At 41.3% G+C, this 15526-nt stretch overlaps 2 protein-coding genes across 2 annotated transcripts; one reads left to right on the forward strand and one right to left on the reverse strand.

Moving 5' to 3' along the window:
• Positions 1 to 84: 84 nt before the first annotated feature.
• Positions 85 to 9540, reverse strand: LOC308129164 (matrix remodeling-associated protein 8-like). The gene is made up of 12 exons (XM_080494969.1): positions 9310 to 9540; positions 8712 to 8738; positions 8324 to 8629; positions 6711 to 6812; positions 6491 to 6624; positions 6186 to 6365; positions 5529 to 5670; positions 1677 to 1835; positions 693 to 717; positions 521 to 609; positions 379 to 450; positions 85 to 282 (listed from the first exon to the last, which is right to left on the reverse strand). Exons 1-12 carry the CDS (start codon positions 9359 to 9361, stop codon positions 260 to 262), a joined length of 1311 nt encoding a protein of 436 aa, XP_080351095.1. The 5' UTR covers positions 9362 to 9540; the 3' UTR covers positions 85 to 259.
• Positions 9541 to 11064: 1524 nt separating this feature from the next.
• psma5 (proteasome 20S subunit alpha 5) lies at positions 11065 to 15207 on the forward strand. Its single transcript, XM_080494971.1, has 10 exons — positions 11065 to 11130; positions 11436 to 11485; positions 11850 to 11916; positions 12020 to 12146; positions 12581 to 12648; positions 12735 to 12842; positions 12931 to 12989; positions 13073 to 13175; positions 14606 to 14692; positions 14896 to 15207. The coding sequence occupies exons 2-10, from the start codon at positions 11457 to 11459 to the stop codon at positions 14971 to 14973; spliced, it is 726 nt and encodes a 241-aa protein (XP_080351097.1). The 5' UTR covers positions 11065 to 11130; positions 11436 to 11456; the 3' UTR covers positions 14974 to 15207.
• Positions 15208 to 15526: the final 319 nt, after the last annotated feature.

A 15526-nucleotide genomic window follows, 5' to 3' on the forward strand; every position in this document is an offset into this window, starting at 1 on the left:
TGCTGGGTGGTCCTCCAGCCAGAAGTAAAAGACTTGTGAGTTTATCCACTGACAATTTGAAAACACGAGACTGGATGTGAGCCGTTTTAACTTTTTTTTTTTTCCCTCCTACATTTCACACAAATGATTTAGTAAATCTGATCTTTTTTAGTCTGTGCGTCTTTCATCCTTCTGGGACCGAAGGCCAAGAATTAGGCGCTTGGTTTGGAGCAGCCGCTGGACCAGCCAGTGTCTCCAATTTCACTGCGTTCTCATTTTCTCACTTTGAAAACTTCCGCATCTCTGTGAGAGACACAAATAATGAAGATTAAAGAACAAAAAAAAAAAAATGGAAGATAGGTAATTCACAGCAGCTAAATTTGCATGTTATGTGCATACCTCTGTCGAGGTCAATGACTTTAGGCTGAGTGTTCACGTGGGCCTTCTCCTTCAGCAGATTATTCTTGTAGTCTAAACACAGGAGAAAATCGGCGTATACACACCCATCTGGAAGCATCATTTGTTTTGCACTCTGACTCACCAAATCTTCTCTCCTCCTCCTGACTGCACGCGGTCACCTCGGCGACGTCCATCTCAAACTCGTCTGAGCTGCTGGGACTTCGGCTGGACCTGTCAAAGTGAGACGGACACATCAGGCTCTGTGTTTAGGACATTAGTCTCTGTGTGTGTGCTTGTGTGTTACCGGTACTCACCTCATGGAGGTTTGAGGATAGAATTCTGAAAAGAAAAAAGAAGATATAATATTAAAAAAAATATATATATATATTTTTTTTTTTTTTTTTTTTTTTTAATGAGAAGTGAATCAAGGAGTTTCTTCAAGATCAGGACTTTGACTACAGTTATTAGTTCCATATATAAAAATGTGTTGAATAGCGATGCAATACTACTATTTCCCAGCATGTCTTCATTCTTGTCATTTTTAAAAGAAATCATGGCAAATGATTAATAGGCAGTAAAATAATGTTTTCTAAATGAAACAATTTGGCTATAAATCTCAAAGAATTGTCTATTCGGCTGCTCCATCATACAGGAGTCATCACTGTATTGAGTTATTAAAAGTTGCACCATTGTCTGGACGGAGTCCTACACTGCATCCTGTTGGGATTCAAACCCAGGTCTCAACACAAGGTCAAGAATGTAACAGAGACCATTTAAATATCAAAAACCATAAAATAGGCTGTGGTATAATTTAAAACCAGCAGTGTAGCAGGTAAGGCAGTAAAAGCCAATGGCCCATAACTTCCAGAAGAAAAACTTCACATTTGTTCATGATAACACATCGCACACCTCTGTATCCTACCAATGATAGAAACAACATTATTAATGTGAAGCACAGCAAGTGCAGCAATTTGCTCATAATAAATGTTGCTCGAAAATGAAAGTTCATGCGTGACGTGAGCGTCACACTCTGCCCTGCAGCTACTGTCAATACAGCTTCATGTCACTTCACTGAAAGTGTGACACCTTGCATGTTGCTGTCAGGAGGAGTCGGTCAGTTCAACAATAAAGAGGCAATCCACCAGTAAACAAAGGCTTTAAAACACCCGGGACAGCAGCTCCACAACTGCTTTCACCTTGAGCTAAAGAAATGTGCAACAAGCTCACAGCAACTTCAACCATCTTAAACGGATTGCTATACATCAATATTTAAGTATCGTTCCAAACACGAGTCAGACCTTTGGTTCGACGTCGTCGCGTGACAAGGATGATGATGAGGATGATGAAGGCCAGGAGCAGGAAGGACGTGAGGACGTAGCCCAGCGGCAGGAGAAAGTGATGTCTCTGGTCGGGCAGGAGGACAGTGATGACTCGCGGTGACTCAGCCTTAGTCGTGTCTGAGTGGCAGAAAAAGTTTAGTGGTCAGCATTGTATTCCTCCTGTTTCCCACATTTTTTCTCTCACAACCAAAAAACAGTGCGCTTCACTCAGGTTTGCAGATGTCTAATAATATTGGCCCCAACGCAGGACAGATGTTACTCATGGTATGCCTCATAGCTTTGAAGAGCTGAAAAATGGGGGGGGATAACATTTTTTAAATTAAAAGCACATAAAGCTGCAGTTTCCTGTTTATCTTTGATAATCTAACAATGTTTTGGAGCCAAAATACATCATTCCAGGCATTTATCAAGCACTGAACAGTTTACTTTTAACATGTCTTTACAACAACAAGTCAATACTACAACAAACTAAAAAAACAAGTAACAAGTTTACAGAGATACTCTTTGTTATAAATACTTCACACCTTGTTTACAAGCAACAACCTTTTCTGACTGTGCAAAATGTAAATTAAATTAAGAAATGGGAAATAATCAGTAAGTCTGGATGATGGTGATGTGTGCAGTTCTGCTGAGTGGAGGGAAGCAGACGACAGAGGAAAGCCTGGTTTTGTTTAGCTTCTTGAAAAAAGAAAAAGAAAAAGAAAAAGTGCAAGGCAAGTAGCAGCTGTGGACCTCAGACTCAACATATTGGAGCCAAAATGAGATCCAGACAGAGTGTCATGCTGTGATTTACTTTTCCTGGCAGTAAAACACAGAAAAGCAATGAAAGCGGGAGGAGAGAAGGAAGGACAGAGCAGAGCTGGAACAGAGGAGGAGAGCCAAGGGAGAGGAAGGGGACGGTGCGGTGCTCCTCCAGAGGCCTGCCTCACTCCGCAAAGCTCGGAAAAATAATGTCCGGTCATCCAGAAGACAAACTTTGACTTGACGCATGGCTGCTTGGGCGCACACAAAAAAACATGAACAACACAGTTCCTCTGGGGGTTGTTTTTTTTTTCTTACTTAGCTTTCAAGCCTTTTTCTCCCCAAACATGTGAACATGTGTGTTTGTGTTGAAACTATCCTCCCACAGCGGAGCCCAAACTGTACAGAGAGAAAAACTGTGTTGAGAAGGAGGGGAAGGGCTGACCTACATCTTGTCCTCCCTACTTCATCAACAAACTCCTTGCCCTCTTCTTCTTCTCCTTCTTCATTTTTATTTTTTTTAAATCGCAGTCCAAGAAAGAAAGAAAAAAAAAAAAGCAGCCCATATATTTACATTTTATTTCTGTGGCCACCAGATGTGGGAAACCGCAAAAGTTTAAATACTTTGTTCTTGTACTTCAGTGATGCTCCACATTCCCAAACCGTGTTGCGGTTGGTCACCTTAAGTCAATACAGACCAATATATGTTTGGAGGTTCATTTCTTGGACCACATCAATCAACACTTGCTCCCACTTGGTCAAATCAGAAGAAACAAAATATATTTTATACCTATAACTTGCAAATGACAAGCAACCATACATGTGAAGTTTGTTATCCCCATTAAAAAAATCTCTTGACTGTCTCCATGATATTAACTTGTGGGTGTTCTGTAACTTTTTTTTTTTTTTTTTTTTTTTTTTTACAGCTAAACAGAGATAAAACAAAGATGCTCATTGTTGGTCCCAAAATTCCAATACATTAATTTGTCCACATTGATCATCACTATCCTCAAAAATGCAGCAAACAAGTCATTTGGGCATAAATACAGGTACCAATCTGTGTTTTCAAAATCAGATTAACAACATCAACAGAGCAGCCTTTGGAAATCCCTCCAGAATATATCCGAACTTAGAATATTTAATTAATAAACAGATGGTCTGAAGTTGGCCCATGCCCACTTCCAGCTCATACTAAAGCAGAGTAGACAAAATCCTTGCATCAACATGCAGTTATTGCTATATACTGCATCTTATAAACCTCTACCTGTTCATGGATGAAAAGATGGATTTTAAGTGTTGGATTTTGCTTTAAAGTTCATCAGGTTCACCCATAATGAAAACCTCATACATAACATTCTCATTCCATCCACATATTTCACTTTATACATTCAATCTGAAAGGAATTATCAACCTGTTGCACGACTGCATGTTTCCCAAGCAACAAAATTGACCTCACCATCAATAAATGCGATAATAACACACGGAGCACACATTCTCGTTGTGCTTACATCGCTGGTACATTTCACACACGGATGTAATAAACTGAAAGACTAGGGTCAGTGAAAAGACTGAAACTGTATTGAAATTGGAACAGACAAAAGTTGGCTTTGTGATTTTCTTTTTTTTTATCGGGGAGAATGACAAGTGGCGCTCGTGAAAGTACAATGGAGCAGGTTCAGAGCAACAACACAGTCCCTGTTAAAAGACAAATGAACAGATATGGTGGATACAAATACAGTTTAGACATTTTATTTTTAATTGAGTGGCATTGAGATTAAATTTCACCATTTCTAACACAAACTTCCTGGTTAACAAATGCATGCTTGCTTCTTTGATATACTTTTTGGGAGCGAGACACTACGTGGCTGAAGAGCACTTCCTGTCCTTGTCCGTAGAGAGAGAGAGAAAGAGACAGAGACAGAGAGAGAAACAAACAGAGCAGAACATGATGAAAATAAACAAACCTGAGCCTTTGGAACCTTCAAAGGATGGGAAAAAAAGAGAGGATGGACGGAAGATGGAGGTGGGGAGGAGAGAAATTGAAACTTGTGCAGAATGTCAGCAGCGAGCCAAAGTCAACAGGGCGGCAGACAGTCAGTGAGGGCAAAGCAGATAACGAGACATTTTAATGCTGCGGGGCAACGGAAGGTTTTGAGCACGAACTCGACGTCTATCTTGGAGAAGACACACTTCTAACCGGCTGGATTCCTCCAGTGTAACCCTACTGTGTTATTACAGCTCCATGAGTGGAGGATTAATTGTGTAGGCAGAGCTGGAGTTCATTCCGAAGACTCCAAGTCACAGGCATTTTTCTTTTCAAATGTTTTTTTTTTTTTTTTCCCCTCCTCAATGATTTTCCCACATTGAGAAATCTGCCATTATCAGCTTTGCTTCAGTTACCTACTGGAAAAGTAGACACATACACCAGAAATGGCCTTATTTTCAGAGAATTCCAGGCAGGCAGCTGGCAGGGCACCACGCCAGTCTCCTCAACCCCATCCCACCCCTACTCTGGATTTTTCTCCTCCCAATTTTTTGAATGTAGCAACACTGAAAGAGGCAGAGCGACGCTTTGGGAAATGTGAACAAACCAAGAAGGAGATGGAGAAAAGAGCAGACCGGGATATAAACAAAGCCCACACACAAAGTTCAAAACAAAACAAGGTCGTTATCTTGTAACATGATGTAGAAATTCGAAGGTGAAGGGCGATGAGGGGTCAGGCTTGCAGTGTTTCGAGGGTGTATGGGTGGATGTAGGTGTGTGTGTCTGTGTGCGGTGTAGGGGTCTGGCTTCAGACGTGCTGACAATGCAAAATACTAAACGTCTCATGGAGTGAAAGATTGAGAAAGAGGTGGTTGTAGCACACTTGGTAATTAAACTCCACTAAGTCATAAAACATCAGCACTCTTGCCGATGTCTGTGCGTGTGTGTGTGTGTGTGTGTGTGTGTGTGTGTGTGTGTGTGTGTGTGTGTGTGTGTGTGTGTGTGTGTGTGTGTGTGTGTGTGTGTGTGTGTGTGTGTGTGTGTGTGTTTGTGTGTGTGTGTGTGTGTGTGTGTGTGCGTGTTACCTTTGTCTTCGCTGGGCAGTGCCTTGGCTGCAGCAGTGGTCTGGACCGGCGGCGGCTCCACGGTGAGTTGAAACACTCTCCTCTCATGCAGACCGCAGTAGTGGTGGTGGAGGTGGCAGGAATAAATCCCCTGGTCTGTTGGCTGTCAACAACACACAATTGTTTGCGTCGCTTTATTCAAACACCAAATGATGTTGAGCAAATCAAAATGTATTTTTTTTTTGTGGATGAATAAAGTTTCATTACGAGCCAGAAAGTACAGAATTTATTCTACTCTATTGTGATTACGAGCCTCATTATCTCAGCAACATGATGAAATTTGGCCTTTTATGGGTTAAATCACTGAAAACCTTTCATGTAAAATGCACAAGCACACATAAAAGTGAAGGCGATCTTTGTGGCGAATAGATTTCACTTAAGTAGCACATTTTCATTACCACAGCATATCATACATGACGGTGGCCATGCAAGGTCCTCAACCTCAATGCAAACCATTTAATGTCTTGTGCACTGCTCCACAAGGACAGAGTGAGACTGAACCAGCTATCATTGGATCGGGAAGTTGACCCAACTGAGCTTCAGGCACATTGGAAGCTTGTTTTGCTCCCTAAGCATAACAGTCGTTATGAGAAGCACTTGTTGGTCATACAAACGCACCTGCAGCTGCGATATGGTGAGTGAGAAGTCTCCCTCTGCGAAAGCTTGATTGCTGATGTTCATTTTCCTCTTGAGGAACAGAGATCCATAGCTCCGCTGCTCCCCTGAGGCGTACAGGTCCACCAGCCGATCGGCCCGGTCATGGCGGATTCCGGGGGACTGACGGTCCCAGTGGACCACCTGGAACCCGACCGAGGCAGGAAGAAAACACATCTTTCAGCCAACGGGAGCTAGTTTCTTGACTTCCCAATCAAATCTGAGCTCAGGTTGACATGCAGGGCGGAAACGAGTGGGCAGACACAAACCTGTTGGTCCTCCTCCTGGTCGCTCCAGTCCGTCCAAACAGTCCGTCTGTTGACGCACGGCAGCACCACGGTGCTCCCGAGCAGCACCACATACACGGCTTTGTGTCCGTCCCAGAAGCGCTGCTCTTTACGGCCTTCAAGGTGAGACAGCGACAAATGAAGTGCACTGAAGCGGTCTGTGGGGTCGTGATCGTCAGCGGGTCGATCGCCATATACCTACGTGATTTGGTGACATTGAGTTGAACTCGGATTGTCTCATACAGGTGGCAGTAGAGGTGGTGGAGGTTACACGAGTACAGACCTCTGTCGTTCTTGGTCACATCTGTGGTCACAAGCAGAGACACAACATATCTAACTGGGTATATCAGACAAAAATTATGGTTAGAAAAATTGTACAGGCAGATCTAACGTAGACCGTCTTTTATTTATCATGTATACTTCACATTGCTTCAGTAGAATATTGACATATCTGCACTTTGAGGGTTTATTTTTCTTGCAAAACATACATTTTATAAAGCCTACAAACAGATTGATGGAGATTATCTTCATGCTTTAGTGCTGCAGCTGCAATTTATGCTATCTATGCTCTTTCTGGATCATGAGCTTGGCTTCCATTGATTTTTGACTATTCTGCCAATAAAGAACTCTATATTCACTCAAATGTATCGTTGAATGATTGTTACAGCTACTAATCTCTGTGCTGGGACAAAATTAATGTTGACAGTATTTGCAGGGCTTTTTATTTTTTTTAATAAAAAATTTTTTTTTGTCTAAATGCAGATTGCTATATGGAGTATTAAAGAGTATTCCATGATAACAGCATACACACGTCCCTATTTTTATGTGTACACTTTCACAACAGGGTTGCATATTTGTAATTTTGGTGTGCGTGATCATATAGTGCATAGTGTCACTATGACAAGCTCTTTCATCAATAGCAAGAACAGTTCAACGCTGCTTTGAGTGGTATTGAAGACAGATGGGTGAGAATATGTTTACTATATTGAGTAACCTTTTCAAGGCCGTTTTGAGCTAAATAACCAATCAGTGGTGCATAGAACTATTGATTTATATTTTGTTCTTGATAAAAAGATTTAAAAAAAAAAGAGAATGCATGTTGTCATTCCGGGGAAGGGGAACATAGACTGGGTTGCAGCAGCTTCTTCTGAAATGGTGGTTGTAGTCAGGAACCCACAAGCACACGAGTCAACGCCAAGGAGCTTTTGACAGCGGGGCTTCTACATGTTTTATGAATGAAGTGATCCTGTTCTCCTAAAATTAAGGCCAGTCCTGCCCACATCATAAAATGTATACTTTTATGAAGGTAGTTAACTTAATGTGAATCAGCAAAGGCCACAAAATGAGACTGAAGGCTGTCCTCTGAACAGTCGGCAAGACAAGATCAGAGTTTGGACATTTTGCCATCCGGCTTCTGAGACAATCCAGTCAAACGCCTCCACTGAGGCAGTAATTCTCCCTCGGTCCAACTGACACAAGTTCATCCAATTCATTCGATATTGTATAACTTAAATCTGTGAGAAATAACAGGAATGAAGCAGAAAAGAAACATTAGGACTGTGGTTCGGCTCACCAGCAGACGTTTTCTCAGAAAAACAACCACCAAAAAAGTATAAGCTGGCCCATTTCACAATTTACAATTTTCTTCTCATTCATGTTTTTTAATGACATTCTTCAAGTTACTTCCATAAATGTGTAAAACAGCTGGCCAGTTGCCCTTCCTAAAAAGCAAGCAATGCAGAACTGAGCCACACTGACACAGTGATTTAATCTAAATGCTCAGAAAACACGACAGTCAACGACTGTTTGTGTGACCTTTGATGACCAGAGAGAAGTTTCCATCCTTGAAGGCTGTTGGATTGAGGCCAACCCTGCCCAGGTTGTAGGAGTTGTAGATCCTCTTGTCTCCCGTGGAGAACATGTCCACCACCCTTTCCATGGCGTAGTCCGGCTCGGCCCGGTACATGTCCCAGTGGACCACCCTCTGTCTGTCCCTCACCGCGTCCCTGGTCCACACCATGCGGCCGCTCACACACTGCAGCACCACTTTGGAGCCGGCCGGGGCGCTGACGTTGTAGCCTGCCACCACCACACTGCTGCTGCTGTCTGACTGACAGGACACTTTGCAGGTAAACAGAGTTTTCAGTCAACAGACATGCAACAAATATGAATCACAGCTGTAAGGATGCGGAGAGGAGAATACCTGCTGGCAAGAAGAAGGCCATAGGGACTGAAAGAGAAGAAGGAGTGAATAAGATAATTACTTCAGCAGACATTGTCAGGGAGCCACAGCATGCATGTTAGGTTGATGTATTGTCTGCAGAAAGAATAGATCAGTCAACCTGTTTGACCAAAAGCACATCAAAAGTGTTAAATTTGTTGAACTTTACAAAAATGCCTGGTGTTCATTTTACTGGCTGAATTTGGGTGATAGGGTCACGAGTCTGTAATACTCATCTGTCAAGAATGTCTGCGCAGGAAGAAGTGATTACCGAGTCTGGCTTTGATGTGTGGAAAAATAAGATCAACTGAGAAACGTCTGCCTTGACATCAGAAAACCAACAGAAACTTTTTCTACGATATTTCAGATTGATATATTAAAGCTTTTAAAAGAACATGCAGTGCAAGAAATAACAAAGAAAAAAACATTTTAAAGGAAACCTGTGTATTTCTTTTATTATCAAAATCATTATTGTTTTTTTCAAGTGCAGATTTAGAGTTGTCTTTTTCAAATACTGGATTGACATTTGATACTCACTTATATCACAAAGTCAAACAATGTAAAAGTCCAGACTACTTACTGTGGATCAAGAGGAAAGCCTGTACAATGATGTCCTGTCTCTGGATACTCATGTTGACAATCTGAAGAGTTGTCAGGATCAGAAAATATGAAATATTAAGAAAAAAGAAATATGGCTCGTTCAACTTCCCAAAAACAACAACAGCAGCAGCAGCAGCAGGACTTGTTTAAGTAAGATATCAAGGATCAGATAAATGCAAGTCTCAGCAGCACATTGAAGATCTCCACAGAACCAAAACATGAGCAAACGGAACTGAAGCAGTCGGGAGATGAAACCCGACCCCGCACTGAATAATCCCTCCTCTCACAAAACCTCACAATTAACCAAGTCCTGTCAGACAACTCAATTCATTATAATAACCATGTTTTCTTTCTCCATACCGTCTTCATTTACTGTTTTAAATGAGTTCGTATGAATTGCATAGCATTTCAGAAAAAATAATAACAGAAAAAAACAACAAAAAAACTTCACACGTTATGAGATTAAATTAGATTTAAATTTAATTTGTTCGACCAGCTGTTACATGTTACCATGTTTCTAAATGCTATCTTTTACTATCCTGAAACAACAGGCACATTAAAGGTCTGTAGCAGGGTGGGCAGTTAATCTTACTGAGGGGCGACAAGGCTGTGGGAAGTGGGGTAGTTGAGGAGCCTCACCCGCCCCCTGTCGGGCTGTAGAGAAACTACAACAAAAAAGAAAAAGCACAACATTGCGCCTCACAACACTCATACCGCCCTTTTACCTTCAGTTAGGAATAGTAGTTGTAGTACAGGAGTATAGGATATTTTTCACAAATTTAAGTACACAATGGTTACAAAGTAGGATTTCTGTTTTTATAATGCAGTAAGCTCAAACAAATAACAATGATATTCATAATTACCATGAGTAGTCATTAATGTGTTCTAATCTAATAGCTTCTACAAATCATCAGTTAGTTTGGAAGAATCTACTTTGTACATTTAATTATTCACGAGGTCGACTTGTCAATTTGACCCTGAAATGATTGGAGAAACGTCATCAATAACAGAAATATCATCTGTAATGGAAGACACAGACGACACCCAGTGGCCCCAAATCTGACATAAATCCATCTTTTTTTAATCAACTTTATTGTAAGCACCAATACAAATCTCCAATACAAAATGATCAAAGGTGAATATTCATTTAAACGTCGTCAAAAAGGTTGTTCCCATACCGGGAGTCGAACCCGGGCCGCCTGGGTGAAAACCAGGAATCCTAACCGCTAGACCATATGGGACTGATGCACCACGAGAAAATCATTATAAATTATCAATCATCTTATTCCCTAATGGCCTGGGCAGCGAGCTCTTCTTTTTCATTGTTAATTTTTTTATTTTTCAAAGTATTAGTATTATAATTTCTATTTACTTATTCATTGTGATCTGACTATCATTTTCAACCCACTCCCAACCCCCCCCCCCCCCCACACACACACACAAATTTAGTACGCAACAGTATTGCCATAGAGATATATACACCATGTTTATGAAGACGTCTTACTAATTATTATATAAATCAATTTGTACAATTTGTATACGTAGTGCTGTGTATTTCTGGGTTTCAGTACTAATACGCACCTACTCCCCGTTTGTCAAGTTACCGCAATGTGGAATGAATACAGTATTTTTAAATATTTTTATTTGAGTAATCGCATTTTCACAAAATCCCGGATATAAATATATCTGTGCGGAAGGGGGAACCTTGCTGACGGATGTGTTGCCAGCCGGCGAACTCGAATGTGACACCCCGGCGGCTTCCCCTGAAACAAGCGAACTCATTCAAGGTTTCTGGCGGAAGGTATATGACTCCTACAAGTGTAGTTATACGGAGAAATACCGCGAATTTATTCATATCAACTCTTTAAGACATTGCTTAGTTAACGTCGTGTGGATGTTCGCTACGTACGAGTGTTTCACGCGCAGTTTTTTAAGCGTGAATCTCGCTGTACTGTTAGCTAGCACGCTCACTCGCTGTCGCAGCTAACTGTAGTTAGCTAATCAGCCGCCGCGACAAACTTTTAACGTATTTATTCAACTTTGCAACAGTGTTAAATTGTTTGATTGTGCAATGAGCTAACACCAACAATCGATCTTTCCCCCCAGGTACTGCGCCAAACATAAAATATGTTTCTGACCAGATCGGAGTATGACAGGTCTGTACAAACTGCTTTGTCATTTATTGAGCTTTTTATTACGGCGATTTAACAAACCACACAAAGTTCACTGCCTCGACGTTATCAGCGCCGAAATCTACTGTTCTCACACTGATACTCAAATAGAGGCTAGAAATCCGAAGCTAGTATTTTTATTAAACTGTAACTTTGTTGTTATGCTGGTTAGCTCTCTGCTAAGTCAAAGGTAAAATGCTAGTTTGCTTTCACTTTCGCTGTTTTATTCAAATTGATTCCTAAGCGAGGATATGAGTTAAAACTATTTCAGAATAAATGTTGCTGCATTATTGCGACCGCTTGATTGAAAAAAATGTTTTAATTTTCCTCTTTGCGTCGGTTTTTCCAGGGGTGTGAACACATTCTCTCCCGAAGGAAGGTTGTTCCAGGTTGAATATGCTATTGAAGCAATTAAAGTAAGCACTTCTTTAAATCCTGAATCCGATTTCTGTGAGACATTGCATGTTAATATTGATATGCACATACCCTGATTTCTTTTCTTTGGGTGTACTTTTCTAGTTGGGCTCCACTGCTATTGGCATCCAGACATCAGAGGGTGTGTGTCTGGCTGTGGAGAAGAGGATCACCTCTCCACTGATGGAGCCCAACAGCATTGAGAAAATTGTGGAGATTGACAGTCACATCGGTGAGTGTAAATCGTGTCTCGAGGAGAAACCAGCACTTTTTAAAGGCCAAAACTGGAGCAGCATACTATACACTGCGTTTTGGCTTTTGTAATTACATATCTGATCACTCGTAGGCGAGATGAATAACTCAATCATGTGTAAACTAAAATCTGAAATTACAGTCGATCAGTCTAAAACTGCAATCCACTTTTGTCTAAAACGACAGTTTAATACAAATTACTGAGGCATGAAATATGATGTAGTAATCAAATATTTTAATCGCCTTTATTTCCACTGATATTTCTGAAAGCTGACGTCTTTGTGACATTTATGCAAGATGTTGTTTTTGGATAGACCTTCAACCCAAAGGCTGCAATTTGTCAGTTGATTATTGTTTTGGGCTGCTGTGTGTAAATAATATATTCTGTTGATTTTTTTTCTGTTCGTCTCAAAGGTTGCGCCATGAGTGGCTTGATAGCTGATGCCAAGACCCTTATTGACAAAGCGAGAGTGGAGACACAGGTTTGGAATCTGAGAGCAGCTGAATGTACCGTATATAATTTGTGGGTGTTTTCTTGTCCCATAAACCCATATAATTTACATTTCAGAACCACTGGTTCACATACAATGAGACGATGACGGTGGAGAGTGTGACTCAGGCTGTGTCTAACTTGGCGCTGCAGTTTGGGGAGGAGGACGCGGACCCTGGCGCCATGGTCAGTGGAGTCACTCCACAGTATTCTGTGATTTAGACGCCCACTGCTGATATCATCGCCTCATTCTTTGTCCCGTTTCTTCACTCAGAGTCGACCCTTTGGCGTCGCACTGCTTTTTGGGGGAGTTGACGAGAAAGGGCCACAACTGTATGTAGACATTTAAAAAAAAAAAAAAAATGGAGATCTTCTTAGTAGTTTTGTTCACGTTGACACTTTGTTGTCCGACACAGCTACCACATGGACCCGTCAGGAACATTTGTGCGGTGTGACGCCCGCGCTATCGGCTCTGCGTCAGAGGGAGCCCAGAGCTCTCTGCAAGAGGTCTACCACAAGGTACCGTCCAGAAACATCAGTGCTCAGAGATCACATAGAACTCGCTCTTCATTGGAAGCTTTTTTTTTTAAATTCCACATGTTAATCCATTTATCTTATTTTAAGGAGAGATCTGCCACAAGCAGCGTAAGACAATACATTAATCACAGAACAATATAGTAAATTGAACTGGACAACACAGTGTCCACACTGACCAAATGAATACCAAAGTCCCAAGTTTGGCGTCATTTTTCTAACCCAACATATTGCTCTGTGACTTGATACCATGTACAGTAACCATACAAAAAAAATGAAAGAGTTGCCACGAAATATGATTTAAAAAACAAAAAACAAAAAAAAAGATGAGGTCTATCACTTTTAAGCAGAAGTTTAAAATCTAGGCTGTGCGTTATCCTGTCAAGACCAACAGTTACACCTCTGCAGTTTTCTTTAGAGACAACTTGAACTCAAATACATTAACAGGATATTCATTCAAAAGCCATGATTAAAGAAATGCACGTGATAATAGGGGGATTCATGCCAGACGACAAAAATAGCCAATTAAGCGACGTGTAAAAGTTGCGTCAGGTCAATTGCAAGATGTACTAAAATTCAAATATCTGAAAAAGAAACAAAGAGTAGGTGTTTTATTTTGACATTCGAGGATTTTGATGATGACAGCTCTGTTTATAATTGTGAGTTTTTGTGTTTTGTGTCAATCTCCTTTGGATCTTTTTAAAGCACAACCAAAGCACGCAAACTGACAGCATGCCAGGTGACACGCAGCCCGAGCCAGCAGGGGTGGTGGGGGAAAAAAGCTGGCTCAGCTGTTCTCAGAGCTGTTAGGACAGATGAGGGGAGTCTCTTCAACTTAATTCAGCTCTGATGCCATAAACGCTCTAGTAATTTTCTAGGCCAAATCTTCAGTTTGAGAAACTAGAAAACACAAACGCACACTTGCTTTTCTTTGTCCAGAACTGAAGAGGCTATGGTGAGAGAGGACGAGGGGGGGACGGACTCCAAAAAAAAGATGCCGTGTCTGGTGTTCCATGTTGAAGCACGTTTTAGCGATTTGATCAGCATGTGGCTGCAATTAGTAATTATTATAATAAATTCTGCGTCGCTTTGTAAGAAGTTGAAGGATTCTGCATGTCGGACGACATTGAACACCAAATAAATTGACGTAGAGAGATGATTATGAATGTATCAAAAAAGATTTGTTACTGTTCTTGTAAAGTTCTGTTAATGCACAACATGTGTTTTTAGTGGGTTTGTCTCTGGAAATCTTACAAAGACTGATTTTATTTTGGTGGTGGTGTTGCAATTTCACTCATTTAGCCGAGTCATAAAAGTGAGTCGTGCATTTGACAGTCCATTTGACATACATATGAACGACCAAGATTAAAGAGTTGTCTTGTGTCTGTCTCTCTGTCCCTTCGGTACCTTGACAGTCCATGACATTAAAAGACGCCATCAAGTCGTCCCTCACCATCCTGAAGCAGGTGATGGAGGAGAAGCTCAACGCCACCAACATCGAGGTTTGTCCCTCGCCCATTAACTGACCTTAATCTGTCTGCAGATTCTTTCTTTTTTTTGAAGGTTTGATGTTGCAAACGCTGCCTTTCAGACCATATCAGTAAATCCAATCCCGCATCAGAGAAGCTTTTGGTTCACGTGGCTCCGCGGAGTTTAAATGCCTTGGTTTTCACACGGACGTTGTCGTTTGGTGTCTCTTGTGCAGCTGGCGACGGTAGAGCCGGGGAAGACCTTCCACATGTTTTCCAAAGAGGAGCTGGAGGACGTCATCAAGGACATCTAGAGCAGAAGAGACTTGGTCTTGGTTTGAGTTCTGGGCAGACGATGTACTTTTAGGCCGAATGTCACAACTCCCAACTTTCCAGCAGCACATTTTCTTTGCTGCATTCAGGATCTTTTGGTTTGTATAGAAGGTTTCTGTTTGCAGTGTGCGAGTTCACTTCTTGTCTCGCCCGTGTCTGTACATCTCTGTACACCAGTCTGACCAGGACTTAGAACTGAGTGTCAAGAAGGAAAAGTAGGGCTGGGGAAGGGGAGGGGGAGGGGGAGGGGGGGTATTTTTTTTGTTACGAGTCAGTAATACAATTAAAACTGTTGTATTAACAAAGTATTCGAGTTCATTCTTTTTTTTTTTGTGATGTTCTTTGAGTGTTTCACACTTTAAAGCAATGGTACATTAAGTTCACTTCCAACAATACAACACAATATATATTCTAGTTTCAAAAAGTGCCATCTGGTATTGAAATGATGTCCAACATCACCTCAGACCAGAAACTTTAAATTCTCCAGTGTTTCATTTTGAGCTGTGGTGATTTAATGAGCCATGACTTCATGTA

The sequence above is a fragment of the Blennius ocellaris genome, assembly GCF_963422515.1.
Source record: "Blennius ocellaris genome assembly, chromosome: 4".
In the NCBI taxonomy this organism is placed as follows: Eukaryota; Metazoa; Chordata; class Actinopteri; order Blenniiformes; family Blenniidae; genus Blennius; species Blennius ocellaris.